This window comes from Erinaceus europaeus, chromosome 15, assembly GCF_950295315.1.
Source record: "Erinaceus europaeus chromosome 15, mEriEur2.1, whole genome shotgun sequence".
Taxonomy (NCBI): domain Eukaryota; kingdom Metazoa; phylum Chordata; class Mammalia; order Eulipotyphla; family Erinaceidae; genus Erinaceus; species Erinaceus europaeus.
In genome coordinates this window covers 15993734-16007499 of record NC_080176.1, presented here as the reverse complement: position 1 = coordinate 16007499, position 13766 = coordinate 15993734, and the positions used below count along the sequence as shown (strand labels likewise).

The 13766-nt window shown below is 39.6% G+C and overlaps 1 protein-coding gene across 3 annotated transcripts in view; it reads right to left on the bottom strand.

Annotated features, from left to right (window-relative positions):
• Positions 1-13766, bottom strand: part of PARN (poly(A)-specific ribonuclease) — a 183589-nt gene that overhangs the window by 29818 nt on the left and 140005 nt on the right. For all 3 annotated transcript variants that reach the window (XM_016191044.2, XM_060172943.1, XM_060172942.1), the window contains one exon: positions 10803-10992. In XM_016191044.2, the coding sequence (XP_016046530.1) occupies positions 10803-10992 (190 nt within the window). The remainder of the gene's footprint in view (positions 1-10802; positions 10993-13766) is intronic.

The following is a 13766-nucleotide window of genomic DNA, read 5'->3' as shown; positions in this document are numbered from 1 at the left end:
CATGTAAAGATCTTCTCCCATTCTGTGAGGGGTCTCTTGATTTGGGTAGTGGTTTCTTTTGCTGTGAAGAAACTTTTTAATTTGATGTAGTCCCATAGGTTTATACTTGCCTTAGTCTTCTTTGTAATTGGATTCGTTTCATTGAAAATGTCTTTAAAATTTATGCGGAAAAGAGTTCTGCCAATATTTTCCTCTAAGTATCTGATAGTTTGTGGTCTAACATCCAAGTCCTTGATACACTTGGAATTTACTTTTGTATTTGGTGAAATACAGTGATTCAGTTTCATTCTTCTGCATGTTTCCAACACCATTTGTTGAAGAGACTCTGCTTTCCCCATGTAATAGTCTGGGCCCCTTTGTCAAAGATTAGATGTCCATAGGTGTGGGGCCATAGTATTCTCTAATTACATCCCAGGTGGTTCACTTTCTAACAAAGTCCCAAAACCTAGATATAGACCAGGTTCTGTGAGAGAGAGCATATGTTCACACGTATCCATAAACTAGTGCAAAATATACACCTGAAAGCAGAAGTACACTAGAGTTTGCAGTGACCCCCCCTAACACTTCCTCTCCACTATTCCAACCTTTGGGTCCATGACTGCTCAACAATTTGTTTGGCTTTGTATGTTAACTCTCTTTTCAGCCACCAGGTGCCAGATGCCATTAGGATGTCGGCCAGGCTTCCCTGGACTGAAGACCCCACCAATATGTCCTGGAGCTCCACTTCCTCAGAGTCCCACCCTACTAGGGAAAGAGAGAGGCAGACTGAGAGTATGGACCGACCAGTCAAAGTCCATGTTCAGCGGGGAAGCAATTACAGAAGCCAGACCTTCCATCTTCTGCAACCCACAACGACCCTGGGTCCATGCTCCCAGAGGGATAGAGAATGGGAAAGCTATCAGGGGAGGGGATGGGATATGAAGATTGGGTGGTGGGAATTGTGTGGAGTTGTACCCCTCCTACCCTATTTTTTTTTGTTGTTAATTTATCCTTTCTTATAAAAAATAAAAATTAAAAAAAAAAAGAAAGAAAGCAAAAATGTCCCAATCTCCTGGTCCAGGAGAATGCCAGAATGAGATGGCACTTTTCTACATGCCTACTGGTCCAGGTGGGAGGAATAGAAGGGAAATTGTTAAGAGCTGCTACTACAACTTGATTTAAAAGCACCTGGGGTGGGGGTCGGGTGGTGGTGCACTGAGTTAAGCACACATAGTGTGAAGCACAAGGATCCCAGTTCAAGCTCCCAGCTCCCTACGTGGGGGGGGGGGGGGAGATTTCATAAGTAGTGAAACAGATCTGTAGGTGTCTTTCTCTCCCCCTCAGTTTTCATCTTTCCTATCTAATAGCAACTGCAACAACAAAAATAACAATAACAGCATCAACAATGGAAAAAAAAGATGACCACCAGGAGCAGTGGATTCATAGTGCAGGCACCGAGCCCCATCAATAAGCCTGGAGGCAAAAAAAGGTTTTTTGTTTTAGGGACGCATCATGGTAAAACCAATTTACCTGGTTAATTATCCTATTTTATTAGTAACTACATACTTCAGAGTTCTTCATTTTACATTAAATGGACTCTAGTGTTAATACTAGAGTTTGTGCTGGGTTTTGTTGTTGTTGTTGTTTGTTTTAACCAGAACACTGCTCAGCTCTGGCTTATGGTGGTGCAGGGGATTGAACCTGGGACTTTAGAGCCTCAGGCATGAGAGTTCTTTGCATAACCATTATGCTAGCTACCCCCATCTTAATATTAGAGTTTGTTTGAATTTCTTCAAACATTTCCTTCAGGACAGACTAAGCCTCTCCTTCAGTTGTTCAAATGTGAAGGTAGAACAGGGCAAGTCTCTACTAACTTTCTAGTATGAAATTAATATACCCTTAGAAGATAATCAAACCTAGCCAAAAAGTGGAGGAGAGGTGGTGGCTCTGCAGTAAGGCTTCTATCTACCCTGCATGCTCTCAAGTTTGGAGCAAGCCAAACTAGAAGAGCCAGCCTTCTTCTGCTATAAGACAACTAATAAAGCTACTTAGGTACTCTCAGTCTTCCAGGAGGATTAAAAAAAGAGATTATTTCCTCCAAATGGCCTTCTATAAACTGAACATGGTTTCTACTGTTCTTTTCCACCAGCTACTGTTCTAGGCTGTACAGCCAGAAAATCCCCCCTTCCTTTTACAGCTGTTGTTTTTCTTCTAGACTCTGGCTAGTCCACTTAAAAGTTGTTGACCAATCACTCCATCAAAGGTTGGATTCTAAGCAGATGACAGATACTGAGCATACCAGAGAGATGACACTTTAATATTTTTACAGACTTGTATATTGCAAGGACATTTCTGTCTCCCCCCCTTCATGAATGACTTCATGAATGCAACACTCCCTCAGAATTTTTCATTTATAGAGAAAGACAGAAAAACAAAGACACCACAGCACTAGAACTTGTTTCAATGTCATGGTGCTCTCATGTGGATCTGGGACTTGAACCTAGACCAAGGTATGCACCTAACTAGCTGAGCTATCACTATGTTCCTTAAATCTTAAAATAATAATAATAGTTTTACACTAATAATCCATGGACTAGACATTTAAAACTCTCCCTCCAAAGGAAAATTCAAAGGTCTGGAGGGTGGTGAAATAGCACAGAGGTAGAATACAGGAATTGCATGTAAAACTCAAGCATTTTAACACTAGGGCTTGTTTGTTTATTTATTTGTTTATTTATTGCTTCCAGGGTTATCACTGGGGCTTGGTGCCTGCACTATGAATTCACTGCTCCTGGAGGCCATTTTTCCCCATTTTTGTTGCCCTCGTTGTTATTGTTGTTGTCATTGCTGTTGTTGTTGGATAGGACAGAGAGAAATGGAGGGAGGAGGGGAAGACAGAGAGGGGGGGAGAAAGACAGACACCTGCAGACCTGCTTCACCAGGTTTGGGGGCTCGAATTGGGATCCTTACGCCGGTCCTTGTGCTTTACGCCATGTGCATTTAACTCGCTGCACTACCACCCAGCCCCCACACAAGTTATCTTTAACACAAGTTATCTTTTTCTAATATTTTATTTATTTAGTATAAAGACAGAGAGAAATTGAGAGGAGAAAGATAACCTACAGCACTGCTTCATAATTACCCAAATCTGCTACTGTAATTCAAAGCAGACATAGGCAATGTGTAAATTCCATAGGCATGGCTGTGTTCCGGTGAAACTTTATAAAAACATGTGGCAGAATCTGGTCTTGAGCTAGTTTGCCAACCACCAACACTGGAACAATGACTAGTAAAATAACACAGCAGGTGGAAGCAAGAAGTTAATAGAAAAGATTAAATAGAATGCTAAATAACAGTAAATACTAAATGATACAAAATTTGGGGCGAGGGGAAGATGGGCAGGGGTAGATAACATAAAGGTTATGCCAAAAGAATCTCATGCCTGAAGCTCCAAAGTCCCAGATTCAATCCCCCCAAGCCACTATATCCCAGAGCCAAGCAGTGTTCTGGTAAAATAAGCAAACAAACAAATAAACCCACAAACAAGAGTGACACAGAACTAAAAGGATAACCAGGAAACAAATACCAAGATGAGAGACAGAAGATCTGTCTCGTACCTGAAATTAAATATAAAAGACCATGTTTCTTAGAGTGAACTTTTTTTAAATGCAAGCTGACAATAAAAGGCTAAACAAAAATATACTATGCCAACATGAAGCATGAGAAACAGAGGTGGCTATATTAATGATAGAAAAATAAATATTGAGAAAAGATGGTTACCAAAAATAAAAGAGGCATATTTCATAATGACAGAAGAGGCATAAGATAAAAGTAGCGATAAAAAAATACTTCAAGTGGAGGGTAGAGAGCATAATGGTTAAACAGAGACTCTCATGCCTGAGGTTCCAAAAGTCCCAGGTTCAATCCATCGCACCACCATAAGCCAAAGATGAACAGTGTAAAAAAATATATATATATATAATATTAAAAAATACTTCAAAATACAGGGGGGAAGATATAATTAAATAGGGATAATAAGCAAGTTGACAGCTAAATTTGGTGATTTCACCAAAACTTATTTTATTGGGGTGTAGGGAGACACAAGAGTTTCATTCAGTCTGGTACATGTACTGTCAGGGATCAAACTCAATACCTCATATTTCTAAGTTCAGAATTCTACCACTGTGCCATTTTCTAGGCTGCCATACTTGGTGATTTCAATGCTCCTCTCAATAGTTGAAAGAACAAATAGGCAAGTAGACAAAAACATAAAAAATCTGCAAGGGTGTGAGCTTTGAATAACACACTTAACCGGTATAGCCTAAACTATTATTCATGGAACATTACACTCATTCTTTTAATAAAAGTATGTAAGGGAGGGGACATTCATAGTCACCAATAGACCATGACCTGGCCATAAAACAACTCTCAGTAATTATCAAATTAGTTCTAAATAACTCATGGGATATTAGAAACTCACTAACTCGTAACTCATCAATAACTCATTAGAATCTCATTGCTCAAGAGACATTAGGAAAAACTGTAATAAGACTGTGGCAAAAAGGCATAGGATACAGCTAACCAGAATCTAAAGGAAAGTTTAAATATTTAAATGCTTTTTCTAGGAAAGAAAAAAAAGTTATAAAATCAGTGAATTATGCCCACAAGCTGAAGAGAATGCACAAGGGATAACAAATTCAAAATAAGCAGTAAAAATAAAAACAGTATAAATAGATGAAAAATAAGAAAACAACAGAAGGGAAAAAAATGAAATACAATGTGACCATACCAGGTATTCTTAAAAGGACATGCCTTTAGATCCTACAGATATTAAAATTATAATAATGGAATATTTGGGCCTATTAACTTTGTGTTAATGATTTGGACAACTTCAAACAGAATACTGATCAAAGAACACAGTTTACTAAAACTATAGAAGTCAAAGAAAACATAAACAAGCAAAGCTAAGTAGCCCCATATCTATTAAGGCAATTGAATCATAATAAAAAATATTTCCATAAAAAATTTATGCCCAGATTTCATCACTAGTATACCAAAAAATCAAGGAAAAAACATATGCATCATTTCAGAAAGGGACAACAACAACAAAAAAGGAGCCTCCTACCTAGTTTTATGAGGTAAACAAAAATCCAATACCAAAATTTGACAAAGATACCAAATAAATGAAAAGTACAATGTAATATTCCTCCATGAACAGAGGAATAACAATACTTAGGAAATGTTAGCAAACCAAATCAGCATATAAAAAGAATGATATATCATGATCAAGCAGGATTTCTCTTAGGAATGCAAATCTGATTAAGCATCCAAAAATCAATGCAATTTACAGTAGTTTAAAAGATACAGGGTATGTGAGGGGAAAGCATCTGAAAATTTTTAATGTTTATCAGTGACACAATCTCTTAGAAAACTAGAAATGGAAGGGGACTTCTTCAACCTGGTAATAGGCTTTTATGGACAATATAAAGACTAAATTGTATAGGCTAGGGAGACAGCATAATGATTATATATATATATATATATATATATATATATATATATATATATAACTATCATGCCTGAGGCTCTGAAATCCCAGGTTCAATCCTCAGCACCACTATAAGCCAGAGTTGAGCAGTGCTGGTCTATCTCTCTCTCCCACACATACACACAATCTTTTTGGCAGATCATACAATAAGGCAGGAAACAGCCTGCCTTCCCTGGGTAGATGACCTCACCAATGTGTCCTGGAACCCCACTTCCCCAAAGCCCTACCCCACTATGGAATGGTAGAGTTCAGCCTTGGGAGTATGGATCGACCTGTCAACCTCCCATGTCCAGTGGAGAAGCAATTACAGAAGCCAGACCTCCTGCCTTCTGTATTGCATAAAGATCTTTGGTCTATACTCCCAGAGGGATAAAGAATGGGGAAGCTTCCAGTGGAGGGGATGAAATGTGGCACACTGGTAGTGGGAGTTGTATTAATTGTGCTTCTCTTATCCCACAATTTTGTCTATCAGTATCAAATCAATAATAATAATAATAATAATATTATTAATGATAATGATGAGAGAGAAGCTGAAAAGTAAGAAAACAAAGCAAAACTTGGACTGGGTTTGGTTTATTACACCAAAGTAAAAGACTCCGGGGTGGGGGGTTGGGGGTTCAGGTCCTGGAACATGATGGCAGAGGAGGACCTACAGGGGGGTGAATTGTTATGGGGAAAACTGAGAAATGTTACACATGTACAAACTACTGGGTTTTTTTAGTGTTGACTGTAAACCATTAATCCCCCCATAAAGAAAAAAAATATTAAGGCAGGAAAAAAAAGAGGAATGAAACTTAGAAAAAAAGAAAGCCCCTGGTAGTAACATGATCACATTTATAAACTATTAAAAAAAAAATCAATGAGACCAGAGAAACAGAACACTGGCTAGGATGCCTGCTATGAAGGGTACATGAACCACATTTAAGCCTCAGTACACGAAGGGACTTTATGGTCTCTCTCTCTCTCTCTCCATCTCCCTCCCCATTTCTCTCCCCCTCCTTCTTCCTCAATGAATGAAAAGTCAGTTGAGTCTACGGCCATATCACCCTGAACACGCCCGATCTCGTCTGAAATGTCAGTTGGAGCATGCATAAGGCCCCAGTACCACACACACACAAAAAAAGTTAATAAATAAGAGAATGCCTAGGAGGTGGCATAGTGGCTAGAGTGCTAAATATGTAAGCACAAGATCTCAAGTCCCCAGCGTCCCATAAGCCAGAGTGATGCTCTGGTTCTCTCTCCCACTCTAGCCCCATACCCCCCTCATCTCTTCTCTCTTTGGCTCCTAAATAAATATTTAAAAAATTTTAAATGTGAATGTTAAAAGGTTACAGGATATAACGTCAATATGAAACACTTTTATGTCTATAAAAGTAGCAAACAATTTTATAATTAATAAGCTTAAGAAATAATTTCATCTATAACAACATATAACATATATTATTTAGGAAGAAAATTAACATATAGGACCATCACAGCAGAGTGAAGAAATAGGTAATATGATAATAAATTATAAATTATAATAAATAATAAATAATAAAAATTAGAAAATTTTTTGTGTGAAATACACAGGATCTAGTATAGCCAAAACTATCTGAAAAAGAAAAAAGCAATGCTGAAAGATTTATACATGCAACCTGATTTTAAGGCTTACTATAAAGTTACAGAAATAAGGAAGTACAGTATTGGCAAAAGAAAAGACATAAAAATGAGTTGAAAAGATCATAAATAGGCCTATAAATACAGTTTATTTTTTGACAAAAGTGCCAAGTCAATCCAGTGAAAAATGAAAGTCTTTTGAACAAGTGGACAACCATATGGAAAAAGCTGAGTTGGATCCTATCTCATTCCATATGAAATTAATTTGAAAGGGATTGCGACCTAAATGTAAAAGTCAAAATAATAATATTCTAGGGGGGGGAGGGGAAAGAACATCACTGAAACCTTAGTGTAAACAAAGTGTTTTTATTATGGAAAATATCCACTATTGTTCAAAGAAAAGGAATTATAAAGTTGTTTGTCAAAATTAAAAATATTTACCACCTAACAACATCACTAATAATAGACTGGCAATAGATAGGCAGTTCCAGACTAGGAAAAAAGGTATCATATCTATAGCACATTTATCTGACAAGCGGTGTACATATAAAAGAACTAGTAATTAACAAGAAAAAGACAACCCAGTTATAAAATGGGCAAGACGGATAGTGTGCTGCTTTGTCATGTGCACAAGCCAGGTTAGAGCCTGCCCTCACTAAACTGAAGGAAGATTCAGTGCTGTGGTCTCGACCTCTACCTCTCTCCCTCTCACCCTCTTGTTTTTCCTCCCTCCCTCCCTCTCGCTTCTATCTAGGAGGATGAGGAGAAGTAGAAACATGAATGCCCAACAAACACCCTAAGGGGTGGGTGGTAGGGCGGTAAGTTGGAAACATCACCCCTCACCAGAGAAGTCAAATTAAAACCACTGTGCATATCATACTATCCTCTAGATGGCTAAAGTGACAAAGGGTGACAGCATCAAGTGGGAACAACTGAAACTTTCATACTAGTGGAGTATAAAATAGCATATATCCAGTTTGGAGAACTCTCATATTGCTCTTATCAAGTTCAGCACACACCCTAGCCTAAGGGCCAACAATTCTAGTCTTACATATTTGCCGAGGGTTAATGGAGTATATGCCTATACGCCTATAAACTTTTACTTTTTTTTTAACAGAAACAGAGCAGTTTCATTTTGTAATAGTCTTAACTAAATGCACACTAACAAGAGAACAAGTATATGTTCTATAGCTATCAATATTTACACTACTGATAATGCTGCATAATAAAACATTTCCAGCTACTGATACCAACACTATCAAGTATGGATTTCAAAGGGATTAGTCGCCATTTTTTACAGTAATCAGATATCAGAGACATGTCTTTCGTGAGTGTTTCCTTGAGGATGTCGAACTTGGATGCCTGAGTTGCACAGCAGATGTCATTGGCGTAGATGAACTTCCTTGAAGAAGTTTCTGGAAGGTAATTGATGTAAATATTAAATAGCATAGGAGCCAGAACAGAGCCCTGGGGGAGGCCACTTGAGACAAGTCTCCATCTGCTAGACATGTCTTTGATATCTGATTACTGTAAAAAATGGCGACTAATCCCTAGCACTGCAAAACCGGTATCATCTGTTTTCCATCTACACCATGCCTCGGCCTCGCGTGAGCTTAATGTGCAGCTTGGCGATACGAGAATCCAGCATAAAGCCCAGCCAGTCTATCTTGGCGTTACTCTCAATCGCACCCTGTCATTTCACGAACATCTCATAAAAACTGCGGCAAAGGTGGGTGCGAGGAATCACATCATTGCAAGACTGGCCAGCTCCTCATGGGGCGCGAGCGCTTCCACACTACGATCATCATCTCAGGCATTATGCTATTCCACTGCAGAATACTGTGCCCCAGTATGGTTCCCATAGCCCCCATGTCCACTTGGTCGATTCCAAATTATATTCCTTCATGAGGATAATTTCTGGAACCATCCATTCCACCCTGGTTCCATGGCTGCCAGTTCTTAGCAACATTGCCCCGCCAGATATTCGTCGGGATGCGGCATCATCTAAGTTCATTTCCCACATCTACGCTCGACCGGACCTGCCAATATACGCGGATATCTTCGCCCACCCTGTCCAACGCTTGACGTCTCATCATACAATCTGGTCCCCTACGCCTACACTGAACTTCTCTGTTCCAGACTCTTGGAAACAGAGTTGGCAGTCAGCTGAGGTAAAGAACAAACACCTCATCACAGACCCCTGCAAGCGTCAACCCGGCTTTGACCTAGCACGTTATGATTGGGCCCTCCTCAATCGCTATCGAACAGGCCATGGCCGGTGTGCCACTATGTTCCATCGCTGGGGAGCCAGAGACGACCCGAACTGCCCCTGCGGCTACAGACAGACTATGACCCACATAGTCAACGACTGCCACCTCTCCAGATTCAAAGGAGGTCTCGAAACTTTACATCAGGCTCAACCTGACACTGTTGACTGGCTACAGAAGAAGGGCAAACGCTAGAAGTAGAAGAAGATGGATTTCAAAAACATTTATTGTAAGAGAAATCAAACACAATGTTTCCAGTTTTTATAAGTTTCAAAATAATAAGTAATCCATAGTGACATTCAAAATAGCTGTGTAGTGCAGTGGGAGTTTGGAGTTGCCTATAAAACAGAAAGGAACTTTTAGGGGAAAGAAAACTTTCATATCTTGCTTTGAGTGATGATTAAATGTAAAAATTCTTTGAGCTAAGCATCTGATATTGGTACATCTTATTTCATATTCATTATACCTCACTTTTAAAAAAACCTCTATTTTTTTTTTTTAATGTGGAGGGTAATCCAAAATAGTTAACAGTGAGTGCTTCTGGGTAGTGGAGTTATGGCTAATTTTTTTTTGCTAATTTATATTTTTCTAAACTTTGCAATTTTTTATAGTAAACTCTTTTTCTTCTTTCCTATAGTCATGTTTTGTAATTTCACAAAGAAACTGAAGTGTTACCAGTATTTATCTTCTGAAGGCAGGGCTATAATATGGGAGTGGGACATATGTCAACTTATAGAATGGGACCTATATTTGGGTACTGGCACCATATAGGAGCACTACAGGTGGCTTGGGGATGGGGAATGGCTTCCATAAATGATGGAGTGGTGCTATGATTCCTCTCCTTTCTTTCTCCTGTCTTTAAATGAAAAAATGAAGAAAAAAAAAAAGACAGCTTATGAAACACTCATCAGTATTACACAGACACAAAGCACTGAGATCATACCATGGTATAAAACAAACAACAAAAAAAGAGGGGTATGCCAAGTTATCTCTCCCCAGCAAGCAAGTGGCTTCAGGGTCCTACATCAGACCCAAAAGATGTTCTGCTCAGGAAGAGGCAAAATCATAAACTGAGAAGAGGAAAGGATCAGATACAAGACAGTAGTCCTAACTCTGGTTCTCTTAGTGAGGTAGTGGGCAAATCACAGTTTCTGTTTCTTCTCCCCAGGACCAAGCTGCATCCTGTCTGCCTCAGGGGAGCTTGTGAGTGTTAACCAGAAGAGCTGGGCTCTATATGGCAAAGAAGGAATGAACATAGTACATGAAAAGTGAGAAAAGTCTCTCTCAAGTCAGATGTATTCAGTATAGTTGGATAAAAAGCAACAGTTATAGCGATAGAAGGCTAGAAAGAAGAAAAGTTATTGCTAGAAAAGTTCTGCTCTTTTAAATCAATAACCAAGAAGTCTTACCTGTTGGCACAGTAGTAGTGGCTCTGCAGAGCATAGGATATGCACTGAGTGTTTAGTCGCTTCCTCTCAACCTCCTTCCAACCATCTTCTGTCCACTTCCTCTTGACCTGCTTATCCTCATGCTTCTTTCCCATATATTCAGCATATGTCTGGATCCGATAGCTTTCTGCATATTTGCTGGTATTCACAGCTATGAGAAAAAATAAAAAAAAAAATCCTTACAAAAAAGTCTAGCCTCGACCCAGACATATTGCTTTTGAAAGGTGACCTGAAGGAATCCAAGGTTTAGATCTGAGTTCTAACCCTGGACCTGCCACTTAGAAAGACAGGAAGCCTTAGGATATACCAAAGATTCTAAGTTTGAGCTTCCTCTCATATGGTAGGAAAAAAGAGTCACTGCTTCTCACCCAGTGTCCCCTAAGTGTGAAAAGGCTCTGCAATATGTAAGGACTGCAATGGTGGAAGTAGAATACTAGGTTCAGTTCACATAGTGTGGAGCGCAAGGACTAGTGCAATGATCCCAGTTCGAGCCCCTCACTCCCCACCTGCAGGAGGGTCACTTTGCAAGTGGTGAAGTGGGTCTGCAGATGTCTATCTTTCTCTCCCCATCTCTATTTTTCTCTCCTCTCCCAAGTTCTCTCTGTCCTATCCAACAACAGCAGCAACACAACAACAATGGAAAAAAAAATTAGCTACCAGGAGCAGTGGACTCATAGTACAGGCACTGAGCCCCAGTGATAACACTGGAGGCAAAAACAAAAAAATGTAGGTAACATTACTGACTGAAAATCATTCTATTTCAGAGTGAGAAGAGGGGAAAAAACAAAACTATGAAGTTAAAACTGTAGACTTTCACTTTTTTTAACTGAAGTGGCAGTAATGGAAACAATGACACCAATAGTGTTAATCACTGTGTCAAATACCGAAGCTCTCAATATGCCTGTGCCCAGTGCTATACACACGATATTTAGTCATCATCACACACTTGCAAGGGAGGAACTGTTCTTGCTAATGTAAGACTAGATGCACAGAGCTTGAGCGAATGCAAAGGCCACACTGAGGATGAGAAGCCAAGCTGGGCGGCAAAACCAAGCTACTTTGACCCCACTGTCAGGGTCTTCCTGCTGCTCTGTACCTTGCTTTGGACTCTGCAATTCAAGATGTCCCCATGAAACTTGAGATATGCCTCTTCCTCTTGGCTTTTTTGAAGACTGCTAATTCCCTGTAATGTGCCTCTGGCTGGGAGAGATTGAAAGCTGGAGCTTATTCCCTTCTTGGTGCTAACTCCTGGCTAAGGCCAGCTCAGTTTTGTCATTACCCCCTGGACTACTCCAGTTTTGCTGTAATCCCTGCTTCCTCTTCCTTAGACGGTGATAGTATGGAGCTGTAACCCTATTCAAGACCTGTTGGTAGAGGGACATCCACTTTCTGATTCTGACTTTATGCTTTTTAAGCAGAAACTGTCCCAGGCCACTCTCCCTGCCAATAGTTGTCCTCGCAGACAGTGAGACACAGTACAGCAAGTTTGGTTCCAGAGCAGCAGCAAAAACAGCACGATGACGCAAATGGAATCTGTCTCCCCAACTGTAGCAAAGTTCCCAGTTCTCAAGAAATCTACTGTGAATGAACGCAGAGCAGAAGGCAGCAAGTGGTAAGGACATGCTGCCTGGGAGTACATGGGGACTGAACAAGGGACTCAAGTATGTCAGGGACAGACCTCAAATTAAAGACAACTGTCTGAGCAGCAGATGCTCCACATTATCTGGCAACCGGAGCTTTCAATCTGGTTCTATCTCACATTAGCTTTTTACTCCAAGTGAACCAGATTTACCTAGGTGTATCTGTATGACAGCGTTTTATAGAATGCCATACCCTGACTGCTCAGTCATCTAAAGAGCAAAACAAAAGAGAAGAAAGAAAGAAAGAAAGAAAGAAAGAAAGAAAGAAAGAAAGAAAGAACAAACTTGTGTAAGAGACACACCATTTTCACTATAAAAAAACTTACTAACAAAAACACTGCTTTTCAAATATAATTCTAGAGTTAAAGATAACGCAAAAATGGAGGGGACATTCTTTTTTTTTTTTTTTATGAAAGCTAGTGTGATACTTCATGCTAGGCATTCATGCTTGAGAATCAAAGTTTTTCTCCATTGTGCCACCCCTTGAGCCAGAGGGACCCTTAAAAAAAATAATTAAAATTGGGGACAAGTTTCTGACTAAAAGCCTTATTTCTTGGGAAAGTTACTTTTCCTGCTTTTAATATGCTGCATTTCTAACTTTTTTGACTCAGTTATCTAACTACTCAACAATCATCATCATCCATACAAGTAATTTTTCACTGAGTTCCTGTCCCTGGAACTATGGTAGGTATCTGGCAAAGTACAAACCACCAATCTCCACCTTCTTCAGCTCATGCTGTTACATGCAGGCTTTATTCAGAGTTGATTTCCCCAGTAATCAGGAAACTATATACTGAGAGGCTGATACAGCCATGTGATAGATAATGAGACCCACAAGATTTGCCACCACTGTTGCTGGTAAATGAGCATCTCCTGGATTTTCCTTTTTGAATTTCATTCTTCTATCAGGCAGGTTTATTTACAAGTGTGCACCAAAGGGAAGACATCTGCAATAATTCCTCTCTCAAATTTACCTCGGACTATACCTAGAGGAGGCTTGAGTCAATAGTCCCGATGAAAGCAAAGGTAATAAGAAAATCATAAAAGAGCTGAGATGCTCTATTTAATAGTGTCCAGCTGTTTCTGAATAATTGAGTGTTCAGTCCCATGAACAAATGTTACAAATAACTCCCTTGCCACCCGACTGTGGGGGGATTTATCTGACCACATCTGGAATTAGAATCTCTTGAAGGGGAAAACAAATAACAATCTACTTTTCACTGCTGGCCTTCACATGGTAATCATTTACCAGCATTCCTTCAAGTCCTAGCAGCTCTGCAGCTCT